Raw genomic sequence first — 16,306 nt, 5'->3', positions numbered from 1 at the left:
ATATGCGCATGCGCTTTATGCCGTTATTGTGATTCTTTTATATTTAAATTTTAAACAGACAATAAACAGTTACAATCTTAGAATTCTTGGCGTTTAAAATAATTTAAATTGACGAAGAAGCCCACATACATTTTATTTAAATAATATTATGGATTATTATTTAAATTTGCTACATAATATGTAGGAAGTTATCAATGTATGTAGGTTAATGAATTTACGTTTTATCCTGGGGCACCATACTTAGACGTCTTCGTGGCCTGATTATTTTAAAGGTTGAGTAGGTACATCTGGTTTAAAAAGTTTCCTAAAAGTAGTCAAAGCTAATATTAGCTAGCCGGATTTATTGAGTAGGTAATATTATATCTATGTTGACGAAGAGGCCGGGCGCTTGATCCTAACGAATGCGCTGTGGGCTTTAAGGTAAACAAGCGGTTGAATTTCGGAATAGAGTAAACTTAGTTGTGGAATAGACAGCGAGCAAGCATACGCATAAATAAAACGTTGTTCTGTAAATAGTGATTGGATTATTATTTTATATTATGCTATACCTACACAAGAAGATACTGCCTCTGGTCGTATACTCATGATATCACGATACATGATTTTTCCGTCTTATTTTTTTTAAGACTGTAAAAATATACCTACATAAGATAAAATTTGTATCTTATGTGGATGTTGTTAAATTAAAAAAAAAAAACATAAAACGCAATGCACTATGAACGTGACTTTTTGTATGTAGGTATTTCAAGTAGGGGAGAGCGGGGCTGAAAGGATTCACTCCTGCGGTTCGATATAAACCAAGACTAGTGTTTAATAAGGGCAAGAAGGACTACTGTCGTGGTATATCTTAAAAAGCGCTTCTATTTACTTCGGTTTTCTACCGGAAGAAGTAAGACAACTTGCACACCGGTGTGCTGTAAAATTTAATGGCCAAAACATCCCACAATCTTGGCATAAAAATGAAGAGGCCAACAAGGATAGCTTCACAAACTTTTTGAAGAGAAACCCTACACTTTTTATGAGACACCTGAAGCTACAAGTGCAGGACGTGCGAGCTCATTCAACCGACATAACGTAAATCAATTCTTCGACAAACTTGACGACCTGATTACAAAACATAATCTTACGCCTTCACGCATCTGGAATTTGGATAAGACTGTGCTGAAACCGAAGGAAATTTTATCTGAAAAAGGAACAAAGCAAGTGGGAGCAATAGTTTCCGCAGAGCGTGGAACTTTAGTCACTGTTGAGCTCGCGGTTAGTGCCTTAGAAAACGCGATTTCCCCAATGTTTGTATCTCCACGTTTAAAATATAAAGACTTGTTTAGTATTGGGGCTGGTAACCGCTCCGGTTGGATGACAAGCATAGAGTTCTTAGTTTATAGATCATTTTATAAAATACACTAAGCCTAGTCCTGAATAATTTATAGAAAAAAGTTTAACGAATAAATATATCATTATAAAATTATTTTCTTTTAAATTATTAATTCATATTAATTTATGTAAAACCCTTTATTTACTAACGGTACCACCGACCTCAGCTGCGGCACAACTCGCCCCTGAGTAGGGTTGGAAGTGCCTTTCCGCCGCTGTTTAAAAAACGCTTCTTTTTAAAAACTATTAAAGATATACAAAATCTGTATGTAAATTCATATTGCACACAAAATTTTACTTATGATGAACCACAACTTCCAGACATAGTACTTACTTATTTTATCTGCTTGATGTAAGGATTCGTCAAAATCGACACTTCCAGCTCTGCTCTCCCGTAAGTAAAACTTACTAAATTCTGTATGGCTTATAATGCCTCTTTACATGGATTGAATTCGCGGATCCTTGCGCTATACAAGATTGCATCACAAAATATAATCTAGGCATGTGCAATTTGACTTGGGAATATCCCCAGATTTAAAGTAGTACTTACTCTTAACTCTTCTCAACCATATCGGAGTATTGCTTATAAATAAATAAGGTTCATTATCATTGGCCAAAGATTCGTTTACTTTGAAGTGGTAGAGTCATTCTGTACAAAATTGTCTTTAACATAAATGGGCCGGCGCGGCGGCGCGACGAATATAGTATCGCGGTTTTGCAGAAAACCAATGTAACATGATTGTTTGCCGTTGCGTTTTGCATGATGAGTTTTCATATAAAACCGACAGTGCGTTTATGATTCTTCTGGCGTTGTAGATATTTATGTGTCATGCAGATCAATAAGATCAGGTGAATGGCTTGCTCGTTCATTGGCCTCCGTCATAAAAAAAGTTGTGTTTAATAAGGATAAACTTAGCTTTTGCAATAGATTCCTGTGATCTACATTACTCTGTCATTTTAATGCCAATAAATTACTGGTTTGAGACTTAAATGTACTTATAGTATAATGAATACGTATTCAATGTGTAGTAGAATTTTATGCTTCGCTGGTCGAGTGCGCCGGTAATCCCCGCCTGCAGAACGGAAAACTTGAATTAACGTAAGTGGGGATTTAATAACCTTGCAAGCTTAGGTACTTTATTTTGATACACAGTCACAAATTTTAAGATTTGGCGGAACGTGGGTACATTAAATGAAACATAATGTTATGTAGGTATAATATTCTAATTCTATTAATTATTGCTTCGGCCGTGTGGTTGAATTACGGTACGACTGTAGTGCTGAGGCCTCTGGTTTGATCCTCAGGTTGGGCAAAGTGATATTAGATTTTTCTACTCAATATCAACCTCGCTCCCAATGTGATAACATTATGGGACGAAATTCGCACGCGCAAAAAGTGGGTGCAACAGTTGTGCCTCTGTCTACCCCTTCGGGGATAAAAGGCGTGAGTGTGTGTCTTATTCTATGGTTTAATACTAGGAGCCTGGTTACCAAACAACTACTTAGCTTTTAATAATAAGTGATCACTTGCCATCAAATTTAAATTTCAGAGCGGTGATTACCAATGTTTATGAGCATTAAAATTCGACAATAATTATAATTAAATATTACAATTGAATTTTTTGAAATTTCATTGAAACCACAGTGCCTAGTTTACACATTGCAAGTTGTAACTTACGTTGTAATTATACCTAATTTAATCTATGGGCATCTTTATTACAAGGATAAAACTATGTTCGTCAATGAATGTGGAAATATTGAGGGAAAACCTTAAGGTGCTATTTTATGGGTAATTAGTAAATTCAACAATTTATCTCTTGCACGTCGCTATAACCAAGTGCTTTATTTAATTAAGTTGATTAACAACATAATGAATATTATAAATGAACGGTACTTATTTATTCATTGCACTTCATACATATTATAATTATATAAAGGCGGACTTAATGCCATAGGCATTCTCTTCCAGTCAACATAGGGCGGGGCAGAGATAAAAACCACTACTAACTAACTACTTAGTAATAATTATTAGATGAAGAATGAATCTAATAATTGCAACGGCGGACATTATCATATTACTAAATCTTATTTCCTGTTAAGCGCTAATATTAGAAATGGTATTCGCGATGTCTGATTTTGTGTAGAAGTTAACGAATCAACCATTGATTTGATTTACATAGAATCGGTTTAGTGCACATGTAACTCACCCCGTGTATTGAACAATAAATTAGAAATATTAATAGAGATAGAGATATCTGATTTTGTGTAAAAATTAACGAATCAACCATTGAGTGGATTTACATAGGATCAATTTAGTACACAGATAACTCAACCCCTAAATTGAACAAATTACCTAGATATTTATTCAATGTGCAGGCGTACGGGGCCATAAACAAAAGCTATTATTTAAGTTGTAATATTTTAACCAATCAATAATACGATAGTGGTAGTAAATAGTCAAACCAAGCTTACTTTTTCTTACGCGCAATACAATCAAACAACGATATAGAACAGTAGCTGACAATTGGCAGATAAAAAATAAGTACCCACAGAAAATAATATACAATTCTATGTACAATTATAATTTGTTCACGAGTTTTAAGTGGTCTCTAAGTAAAATCAAGTTATGATAATATGTATGCATACATATGCAAAAGTAACCGGTAATGGTTAGTTAATAAACTAAGAACCGATGGAAGGAAATTTACAATTTTTCAATTAAATGAAGAGGAGGATGTGTTAAGTTCATGTAGTAATAAGGTGTAGGTCACAGGACCGCTGGCTCTAAACGAATTAAGTATTTCACACAAAACCAACGTGAAGTATCCAGATTATTTGTGAGTTGTGTATTGGGGATGAGACTTCCATGTATACCTTTAATGATTTTGACACCCAACCGCCCGCCTTCATTTTTAATTACTATGCCTTTCCTTTATGACCACCATCTTTTATACTATTTTTAAAGTGTGTGTTATTATGGTTGATAGACAACCATATTGGTGAGTCACTTGCCCATTTGCCTGACAATGCTTAAAAAAAAGAATAATTAAATCGTTGCGTAAATTTCATTTCCATAAATGATAAGCCATTTATTACAGGTGCTTCACCGCTGATATAAATATAAAAAATATCTTTTGCTAACAGGTACGTCAGAGAATTTTGTTGTTTTCCTTAACTAAATCTTGAGAAGAAACATGGTATTCTTGATTTAGTTTTTTCCATTACTTATTTAGTTGACAATGAATATTGTGTAGGTTTCTGTATTTAGTATAAATTTATAATAACACACACATTTATATGTTGTTTACCAGAACTGCTAATATTAGAAAAACTTATTGACACTAACTCGATGTTCGAAAGGACAGTGTGTTGGACTAAGCCCTAAACCCTCTTAGTAATAGAGGAGTCTCAACAGTGGACAGTATAAAACATTACATTATTACTCATAACTGACTAACTGTACATACAGGACAAACTTTACGACTATATTCACCAAAAGTTAGGTGCAAATAATGCCCTCATAATTTATCGTCATGGTATATTAAGTTTATAAATTGTATATCTAAGAATCGAACCCAATTCCACATAGTTTATTGCCAAAAACCATTGGTCCAATAGGCGGTAAATTATTTACAATTATAACGAATAATATTAATCAGGTGTCGTAATATCTTTTATTAAATGTGATTTAAGCAAGCTTAATTAAATATTAGCCTTTGATATTTGCTTATTCGTTTGACGTTAAATTACATGTGCGAAGGTAATAAATTTTCAAAACAGCTATCATCATTACTTTTAGCAGCATTATTAATCATTTTACGCCATTCGCATAGTAGAGATCCTAGGCATAATTATATGTAAATATAAATAATATTCTTTATTAATTATAATGTTATGTGCAAAAAAATGTAAACAAAAAGAATACTGACCTCACACCATCAATAAACCGGTTAGAAGTACAAAAACACGTTCAGTTCCATTTGTGCTTAAGGAAAATATTTCAAAGTATAGCTGTAATTATCAACAAATATTTGAAAATATTTGAAATCGCTTTTTACACTTTAATCTACATATAAGTTCTAAAGTAGAGCTACTCTATGATTGTAACTTATCCTTACATTTTGTAAAGCAAAGTCCCCTGCCGCATCAGTTTGTCTGAATGCAACTCAAGAACTATCAAAGGCATTTCGATAAAATTTGGTTTGCAGATAGTTTCATACCAGATGGGTAGGACGCAGGCTTATTTATACCAGGAAAATCTATAGCGTCTTTTAATCCCGAAAAAAACTCTTTCACTTGAGTAAAGCCCCGAGCAAACGAGCATACGGATCCCCTGATGGTAAGAGCTCACCGCCGCCCATGAACATCTGTTCTACTTAATTGAGTATAGTTTGTATACGACATGATTCGTATGGCTAGTACAGAAGTCTGTATCGCAGAAAATTAACGACAGCTTGGTGTCGCGCTTTATACGTTGAGAGTCTTCGTTAAACCCTATTCCTATTCTTGAAGGGATATTTCTTGATAGTGGGTTCATAACTCTTTTAATATTGTGGTTGTTTATGGTATCACTTAACAACACGTGATATGTTTGATGATACTTGCTATTAAAACTATAAATACAAATTTTATTTTGATTTATTGAAGTTTAGAGCAGTGTTTACGCACTTAGATAATAATATTTACAAATGCGAATTACGTAGATCATCGCATAAACATAGATGATCGCGTTGTATGTAAGCTGAGTGACGGTTTTCCTACGTTTCTGTGTGGTTGTTTCGTCACAGAGGAGTGTCCATTCCGAACCTCTATATACTGTCAGCGGAGGTCTGTTGGTTCAATGCGTGTTGGAGCGCGGCGCGGAACGCTGTGGCACACGTTGAATTACTCTCTGAGCGTATTTCTCGCCGTTTGTGTGATATCACTTCAAGTTCTGTATCAGAAATAGAAGATCAGGCAAAAGTAAGTAATTTGTAAAATTGTGACAATCATAAATTTTATTAACAATAACAAAATAACGTTACTTTCGTAAGCTTAATGTTAGATATTTTTTTAATGAGTTTCACATTAGTAATTCAGTCCTTGACTGTGCAAAAACTGTGCGAAACTAAAATGGTTTCATAAATTATGTTTGTTTATTTTTTATTTTTAGTAAACATTGCATATTTAATGTATGAAGCGTGGAAATTTGCTCCTGCAGGATTTACGTTTGACCGTAGGAACATAATACTGTAATAGTATCGCTAAACATCTTAGAGTAGCAGCTGATACTAAGTGTCAAGGACATGTTGACATGCATCTCTCAGGAAATGTTCCCATTTGTTTCAATGCAAAACGGCTTCCGTAGTCGGTGAATGTCAACTTCTTTCGTGTAACGTAACCTTTTAGAGTAACCAGAACTTAATTCATCGTGAAACACACTTCCTTGTTAGTTGATATTAATTCATACAGATTATTATAATCACTCGTTTAGTTTTTGCTTTGTTGGTTTTTGCTAATACAGCTCAGCATATGTATTGTCGACAGTAGGCCAAGAAAATGATGAAGTTTTAATGACAGAGTTAGATATCACAGTTCTAAGTAAATATTGTGAGCACGTGCATTTGTAGAAAGCAACAATTGCATGTTGTTTTTCGTGCGTTAATGATAGAGCACGGCAAAATGTGACCTATCTCTGGAAGCAATCTTAACGAAATTATTTTCCACTGCCAAGTGTTTAAACAATACATTGTTGACTTTCTACAGCAGGTGAAGTGACTAAAACGTATTTTTAATATTCCAAACTACTTACCTACTTATATTCGAATTATGGTATAAATGCATACCGATAGAAATGCTCTACATTTATTTTAAAAGATACATTTCGCCACAGGTTTGAATTTATGACCACAGAGGCTTGTATCGTATTACGAGAAGGAAACAAATAAAATATTCCACTAGTTGTCTCTAGGTAGGACTCTTCAGGGGTACAAGCGCGAATTTAATATTGTATTTGTGTAGATTATCAAAACGTTATATTAGCTAAATAAGTGTGACAGTAATAATAAGTGTTTTGGAAGAAACAAACGCATATTCGAGTAGATATAATATTATTTTGATACGATTTGTGTTTATCAATATTGCAATTTAATTATATCATCACACAACTAACAAAAAATACAATGCCAATAAATATACACTTCATTTAATATTACTGACATAAAAACATTTTAAAAGAAGGTGATGATTATCTCATATAGGTCATTATCTATTAGGTACTAATTATGCTTGTCACAATGTAATTTTACTATAAAATTACATCATTCGTTTAACTGTAATGTTATCTCTACACAAGGATGAGAGTTCGAGGCACAATGTGGACACGGCTTTCCGTATTATTAATTATAAACTATACAAATAAACCAATAGGAAATAATCACACCTACTTCAAAGGAATAAATAATAATTCATTAATAATGTACGGAATCCATAAAAAATCCAAGTTAGCATATATTTGAGAAGTTTAAGACTCTGCTATAATTTATAAACCTTTTTTCTTCATCAAAGTAACCATCGTGCTTTTTAAGTCTCGTATCGATTTAAAACTTGCAAAGTTACAACTCGATACAATTAAAAATAGGCTGAAACCAAGATTTGTTTACATATAACTCGCACAAATGATACTAAGAAAAACGTTATAATATAAACTTATCGATTAGAACAAGACTCGTCCGGTTTTTGAATTGAGTTCCAAGAATAATTAAGAATTCACGATGTTATAATTCCAGAAAAAAATATTTTTGTACAAAATTGCATGTATTATTGCAAGTCAGACGAGTGAACAACCTAACCGACGTAGTTTTCCATAATTATGTAATACACGCACTCAACACAATGATTGCTGAAGATTTAATAATGAAAGCATTTTTGCAGCTTCGGCTATGTTTAGACTTATTATTTTATGAAACGCGTGATTAACACCCAGTTATTTTTATTGTTTATTACTATTAGTTAGCTTAGGATTATATTATTAATTATAAGCAAGGTTAAATTACATGACTGTGAGAACCAAGGTATTTAACAATACCCAACCGAGAATAAAAATAATATTTGTTTTTTTGTATGCGCATAATATGTTCAATGTCCAATATTAAGGTAAGACTAAATAATGATAAAATTACATTTACTCAACTTTCACAAACAAAATTTATAATAACAATTATATCATTCGCTTTATAAAGAAGCGTTACAAAAAAACTGTCTTGTATTGGAATTTACGAAACGTAGATCAGTAGTTATAAAATGATGTCTAGTCATTCTGTTCACAGTGCTACACTCTACTCATTGTACCACATTCATTACGTAGTCTATTGAATATAATTTGCGCGTTTCTACGAAATCACAAATCAGGATGTGAATGTTTTTTAAATTCGTAGGAACGTTTGTTCCTTCGTTAAGTATTCCAAACTCAATCTGTCAATCTAAAATTCCATCTGTTTACGTAAATCGTAATACGCTATTGGATTTCTAAAAAACATTGCGTAAAATATATTATACATTTTGGTGAAGTAAATTATTTTATTTCCTTTAAATATTTACTTCTTTAATTGAATACGGGGACAATAATATCAATGTCTCTTCTAGTTCCGCAAATCTCTTTTAATAGCCACAACTACTTAATTAGTTAACATATTATGATATGATCACATAATCAATTTATATAACTTTTTAAATGTATTAATGGAATAATCTTTAAATTGATATTTGTTAGAAAGAAGATTGTATCTATTTAAATTTAATAAGATTTTGGATAGGATAAACACATAATACCTTTATTTCCGGAGCTGTATTTATTTCTTTATTTTTTATTGTAAATGATATTGATATATTCGTCTAAGTACATGAAAGAAGTCACATAATGACTAAACTGAATCTTCTAAAATCAAAGCAACAAGTAAGCGAAATAAATAAATTGAAAGTAAGTTATCGCGATATGTTCATAATTTCATTGAGTGTATCTGGACACATTAATACTTATTATTTTATTTTACATTGAAATTAGTAACGCGATTTGTGTTATTGCAGTATGCGTTCCACCTGAGGACGTGACTAATTTAATAAAAATAAACATCTTAACATAAATATTCCTGCCAGGTAATAAAATGATATTTATACTTAATTTTTAATTATTTCTCGAGTATTAATATCAATAGATTTAGCAAAGTCTCATATGAGTAAAGAAATTAAATGACGCATTAGGTATAGTATCTACAAATTATGTCATTTATATCAATGTACTTCTAGTCGGTTCTTGGAAACTATTTAACAGGGAAACACTATCTAATTTTGCATTAATGGGACGGTATAACGAAACGAACGATGAAAGTTGTGTGTGCTTGAACTACATAACGCCTTAATGATCAGTTCAAAAGGGCCCCAATGTGAATAAAATTTACGCCTTTAAGTACTTATTTACCCGTCATACAAATAACAATCACTATTTGCATCTCTGTCCATCCCCACGTGGTAGAAGCGAGAGCTTATGTTACAAGTATCTTAAAAAATAAGATAAAAAGGATCTTATGTGGGAGATTACAAAAATAAGATAAAAAGGAACTTATGTGGGAGATTACATTGTTTTGCTTGCCTCAGTGTTTTCCTTTTAAAGTCATTATTAAGTATCTACCTCGATGCACACATGCTACGCGTTAAATATTATGAAGAGAGAGATTATATTTGAAGGTTATTTTAAATACATACTTACACGCATGCTTTTTGTTATCTATTACATTACATATCACATGCATCATTTTTCATCATACTATTTACATAGGAAAACAGCATCGTGCATATGCATCATTATCAACGTCCCTTTATTATCTACTTTGTAATCCTCAATCCAATATCAATAAAAACATTTACCAAATCAAAATAGTAAGTAATAACTAAATAAGATAGAATTGATAAATAGGATAAATAAGTTAGGATACAAGTAATTGTGAGTTTATGAAAATATATATTTACTTGCACTTCTGCCACGGAAGATTAAATTACCTATTTATATTAGTGTTATTAGTTAATAGAAAAACCGTGCCGCAATGCATAATTAATGGTCAGATAGAAAGTGACTTGTTTTGTGCGTAATTTTAATCATTTTTAATTGCCTATTGGTATACTTTATGCGGACATTGTACACCGCAAATTACCTCCGATTTGCAATATACCTGCAATTTTATGACAGCGATATTATAGCCTTTAAAGTGTGCTGCGATACAAAAAATATCTACAAACATAAGTTATTTTTTTGTCAGAAATAAAAAGAGTATAAAAACAAGTTTAGCGTGGATGAATTATGGATTACTTACCATGGAAGTAAAAAAACTCTTTTTCCCATAATCACGGACGGAAAAAACAAAATGTGAGCAAATAAAAACTTTGCACATTTATTATGCCTTCGTAAGGTCTTGTCATTACATTACAGCATATATTATGGCGCTTATCCGTACATAGGTACTTTAACATTTAGTTTTTACATTTGGCAATACGAATGCCACATTATGTTCAGCAAAACAAAAACTATCAAGAATTGCATACTATAGATTTAAAAGGTGTGAAAGAAATAACCATTCCTTAGTATTTGGTACCTACAATATCACTGAATTCATCTATATAAGCTTACAATTTGCATACCATATTGCTTTTGGTTAACGTATAGTGACCATTTCGTCTAAAATTCGAAATATTACCAGGGCAATAATTCACTTATAAAATCTCTTATTTCTATTATCTGATAAATTTAAAGAGATTTATCAAGTTCTATACTTTCCTGCAAATGCGTGCCGCTGTCGATTCTGGTTTATTAGATTGCTGTGGCAATTTTACTAGGAGAATAATCGCTATCCTTTATATCTGAAGATGTGTGTCAGAATTTTTGTCTTATGTTATTATAGGAAAAAGTGATAATATAGTTCGCAGCTTTTTTTACTGACTGGTAGAAAATAAAATATGCCTTCCAGATACCCGATGAACTGCATGGCTCGGTGTCATCAAATGCGTGCAAGATTGCATCTGGTTTAACGAGTTTATGATATAATGGCGTCAATGTTGAAACAATTTAATTTTCAGTTTAATTAATTTAATTACTACGATTATGATAAAAGCATTTCGATGGCAGCCACATGCTAATACTTAGTGAGAGAATTTCTTACCAATACACAGAATTTACAATTACTATGTTATTATAATTTAAACGTCCTCGGGGACATAGTCGCGAACAATGTTATTGGAATTAACTGTGAGTCAGATACACCAATTAACCGTCACTATCGTGGAGGCTTGGCTCTGAGATAATGGTGCGAACATGGCCGCGGCCGCGACGACGCGCAGACTATTGCATTTGATAACAGCGTGCCGGGGGCACTCAGGTCACGAATGTTTAACTTAAATTTTACTGCTAACAAAGAGCAGGGTTTACTGAGATAATACTTTAGAATTCAGCGCATGTTTCAAATGAGCTAAATCTTTCGGAGCGGATTTTTTTCCTATTATTTACCAGTCAATGTGCATGTTTTATTTTAGTTATTGCAATTGAATCATGAAAAATAAATATAACCTCGCTTTTCCGGATTTGCCGTAATTAAATCATATTAACTATAACTACATCTACTTAACTATGTTATGCGCCTGTTTTTATGTAATTGAGTTTGTATTTAGTTATTTAAGTAATAGTCAAGTTTTATACCATCAATTATTATACTGAGTAACGAGTCAAGAGATACGGATTACAAAACCACAGCTGTCACACCGCTACATACGGTGTGAATATCACGCGCGGGTCTAAGTACACGCGTGTCTAGACATACGATAGTATTATCTTACTGCGTGTATTAAATACAATAATCACATTATCAATCAATATATTTCACTTCATAATACGACCTTTTGAGATGATCGTATTGACACGTTTAAATAGTAAGCATAATGCTAACGAAAATATTGACACACTTGTATTAAAAGATCATAATATCCGCATTAATGTATATAAGTAAAATGTTACGTTATGTTCATTTAATTATGTTTATAAATTTTTCCCGGCATATCAATAACTTTACATATCTCTATAATGACACGCGCTGCCCAATAATCGTAAAGATTACAGCGTTTTATTACTTTTATGAACTTTTTGGATCTCGTATGTGAATATGGGTTATCAAGCGATCACTCTGAATCAATTCTAGAGCTCGTGATGTATGTAGGCAAGTACCAACACACAGCAATTATCCAATTCTCTTTTATACATCATTCAATATTCCTACAGTAACGACTGACAGACACAAAAGTGGGTGCTAGTGTAAAGAATTACCTTCAAAATTTATTTGAATATTTCGTAATACTCAAACATTTAAATCCTACAAATATTTTATGGCCTTTAAAACACGATCGTTGTGTTTCATTGACTAGTTTTAAACATATTATTATAGCGATTGGATTAATTAGTTTTGGTGATCACGTTTGAATTTGTTTCCATGTTGATAACTCGTGACGTTTGTTTATTTTCAGTGTTGGAGAACGATACGAAGGATGTTGAGAATCACAAAGTTGACGAGGATCCTATAACGAAGATTATCGGAGCTATTGGAAAATGGCAGATTTGGATATGTTTTGTCGTGTTCCTCGTCAAGTTTCCCGTCGCATGGCATCAAATGAGCATCATATTTCTTGCGCCACCGATGAATTTTACGTGTTCCCACCCCGCTGAAGAATTTGACAATGTCTGCCACGCAAATTGCACTGATTATGAGTACGACCATAGCGTATTCAAGGAAACCATCGTCTCACAATGGGACCTTGTTTGCGACCGACATTGGCTGAAGAACTTGACTCAAACCATATTCATGCTCGGCATTCTTGTTGGGAACATGATGTTCGGTCATCTCTCTGACAGGTTGGTGCATCTTTTCATATATAATTTAACACTGAATGATTACATTAAACTTGAGGGGACTCTCGGATAAATTGGCATATCCGGCGCGTTATTATGAGACTAAATCACGTTTGAACTCCGGATGAGCTTACTTTAGCGAATGTAATCTAATGAGGCAATGTCCCAGTTGTAAAGTGTCGGCACAACACTTTTACATGTCAATCAATGCGATGACAAAGAAAATAAGCTACACAGTGCTGCATACGTTAATACTTAATTTTACAATTTAACGACTTTATGCCTTTATACGTCTCTATTAGACACGTTTGCACACTGAATAATATATAAATAATAATATAATATATGGTCTATTCATAATGCTTCATAACAAATTAGGTATAATGAAGTGTAGAACTTAAGTTGTATTTCCTTATGGTTGCGTCTAACAACTTGATCAATGTTATGTGGGAAAATTTCCAGCGCATTGATTACTTGCCTATATAATAAAATCTGAATCTGAATCTATCTGAAACCATTCTAACCTAATTTTTTTTGTATGTGGGCAATCAAATGATAATTATTTATTCATCTGTATTAATATTCGCTTCCTCGAATTTCTTATTTCCGTGTTAATTCTTACTTCTGTGCCAATAAACATAGTGTACAAATTCATATGTAGCTAATGTTATAAATAAAAAATATTTCACATTTTTCATATATTTTTTTTTATCTTCCACAGATTCGGAAGACGAATGCCATTTCTCGCTGCGGTGTTTCTTCAGTTAATATCTGGCGTGACAACTGCTTATTCTGTCAATTGGTATATGTTCACAACCCTTCGATTTTTCCTTGCTGTTGCCACTGGAGGAACCATGGTCACGAGTTTTGTCCTCACCATGGAGCTAATCGGAGCAAAATACAGAGAAACTGTGGGAATTATCTATCAAATACCATTTAACCTGGGACATCTTACTCTGCCTCTCTTTGGATATTATCTTCGTGATTGGAACACGTTTCAACTAGCCATATCGTTGCCATCAGTTATATTCCTAAGCTACTATTTCTTACTACCCGAATCACCAAGATGGCTCCTAACTGCTGGCAAAGCGGATGAAGCTGTGAAAATTTTGGAAACTGCTGCCAAGAGGTTGGCTATTCAATTTATATTCGTAATCTTAGAACAAAATCGACCAATTTATTTAACAGCTAAATTAGTACATAACTTTATTTTTAACTCATATAAAACTCATAGCAAATTTTAAAATTACACATAACGTCGTATATACGATTGTTAAACATTTTCTTTGATTTACAGAAATGGTCGGTCAATAGAAAACATCGCATCTATGACGCAGAAGATGGTAGTGGAAGTTACTAGCAAATCTGATGACCACGCTTCGTTCTTAGCTCTATTCCGCACTCCTAAGCTTCGTGCTAGAACTATTGCCATCTGTTTCAACTGGTTCGTGTGTGGGCTATGTTTCTTCGGAGTCTCTCAGTACATTGGTCATGTCTCCGGAAACATCTTTACTAATGTCGCTATATCGGCCGCTATCCAGGTAAACAGAGGAATTATTTATTACTTACTTGAATTAATTACTTAACGTATTTATGGGAGTCTATTGAGGTTCCAGTCCAATCTGCTAGACGTACATAATATCAAATACCTACAACAAAAGCTATTTGAATTCACGCATGTGTTAATAAAATATATTAATTTTGCTTTCTTATGGATTATTTTTAGAATAATTATTTGCTATATTACCCAAAGTGAGGTGATAAAAAATTTACCTACATAGACGTTCTACATATTATTAGATCCTAGTCTTATTTGAAGTTTAAAAATAAATGAATAAAAAAATATTTTTATAACAATCTTGTGAACAACCCGGATTTCAATACTCGCAAATAACTACTTTTAATTATTATAATTTTTATAGCTCATTAATTGCGGTGTTACGAGATTTACATATCAGAAATTTGTTTGTAAATAATCGATATTATATTTTATCACATTGGGATGTGGCGAATTCACCATAATTATACTTTTTGGATGATACGATATCTCATAATTTACACACTAATTATTTGACCCGTCTTATCAATCCCGTGTTTCTGGTTGTAGGTAGTTTTGTTTGGTTAACAAACTAAAATTTATAGATAATTTAAAAAAATATATTATAGATATTTTTGTGAACATATGATTTATCTTTGTTTCAGGTTCCTGGTACATTAATATCTATATACGCTAACAGAGTTTTGGGACGTAAAATAACTCTTATCAGTGCCAACTGCATAACAGGACTGAGTTGCCTTCTCATCATAATCATACCGCAGTCGGGAGCAAGCCATTTGACGCTGGGATGTATTGGACTATGGGGCATGAGCATAGCATTCGCTACAGTCTACTTATACGCTGGAGAATTATTCCCCACTGTGGTCAGAAATTCTGGAGTGGGATTATCTTCAACAGTCGCTAGAATAGGTTCTATGGTAGCTCCGTTTGTTGCGACCCTCGCTCATACATACGCCTGGCTGCCACCTTTGGCATTCGGAATAGTACCGTTAATAGGAGCTGCTCTTTGTATTATATTGCCTGATACCCGTGGAAAGAAACTGCCAGACACCCTAGAAGAAGGTGAAGCGTAAACTAGGATCTCCTAAGAGCCATCTGAGGGCTAACTTTGTTACATAAAGTATTTATAACATTACGCTAGATGAATTTTGTTTGATTTATGACAAAAATGTTACGTACAAGAAGCGTATTTTTGTTATAACCAGTGATATGTTATGAATCTGATAATGTTAAGCATGATAATGTAGTATCTTACGTATCGTCATATCGATGTATTCTTCCTCGTCTGCATTTAGGCGATAATAATGAAGTTCTATTTATATAGGCTGTGATAATTAAGAATTGTTTATTAAATTTTGATAATCATATTTTTTTTGTTTAAATGATAAACCCATTTTTTAACCATAATTAAATGTCGCCACGGGAACGGTAAGTATATTATAATGTAATAGAAC

At 32.9% G+C, this 16,306-nt stretch overlaps 1 protein-coding gene across 3 annotated transcripts; it reads left to right on the top strand.

The window, feature by feature from the left end:
* The first annotated feature begins 6,211 nt into the window (after nucleotides 1-6,211).
* On the top strand, nucleotides 6,212-16,219 carry LOC115445618 (organic cation transporter protein). Of its 3 annotated transcripts, none has more exons than XM_030171956.2 (5): nucleotides 6,212-6,336; nucleotides 12,913-13,297; nucleotides 14,016-14,423; nucleotides 14,592-14,835; nucleotides 15,497-15,925. In XM_030171956.2, coding segments are annotated over exons 1-5 (1,467 nt in total). In that variant the 5' UTR covers nucleotides 6,212-6,335. The 3 variants fall into 3 exon arrangements, with proteins under 3 accessions (XP_030027816.2, XP_030027814.2, XP_030027815.2); XM_030171954.2 differs by lacking the exon at nucleotides 6,212-6,336 and adding an exon at nucleotides 12,463-12,608 and having other exon boundaries at nucleotides 15,497-16,219; XM_030171955.2 differs by lacking the exon at nucleotides 6,212-6,336 and adding an exon at nucleotides 12,573-12,691.
* Nucleotides 16,220-16,306: the final 87 nt, after the last annotated feature.

This window comes from Manduca sexta, chromosome 19 (genome assembly GCF_014839805.1).
Source record: "Manduca sexta isolate Smith_Timp_Sample1 chromosome 19, JHU_Msex_v1.0, whole genome shotgun sequence".
NCBI lineage: Eukaryota > Metazoa > Arthropoda > Insecta > Lepidoptera > Sphingidae > Manduca > Manduca sexta.
The sequence above is the reverse complement of the archived record's forward strand: the minus strand, read 5'-3'. Positions and strand labels throughout refer to the sequence as shown.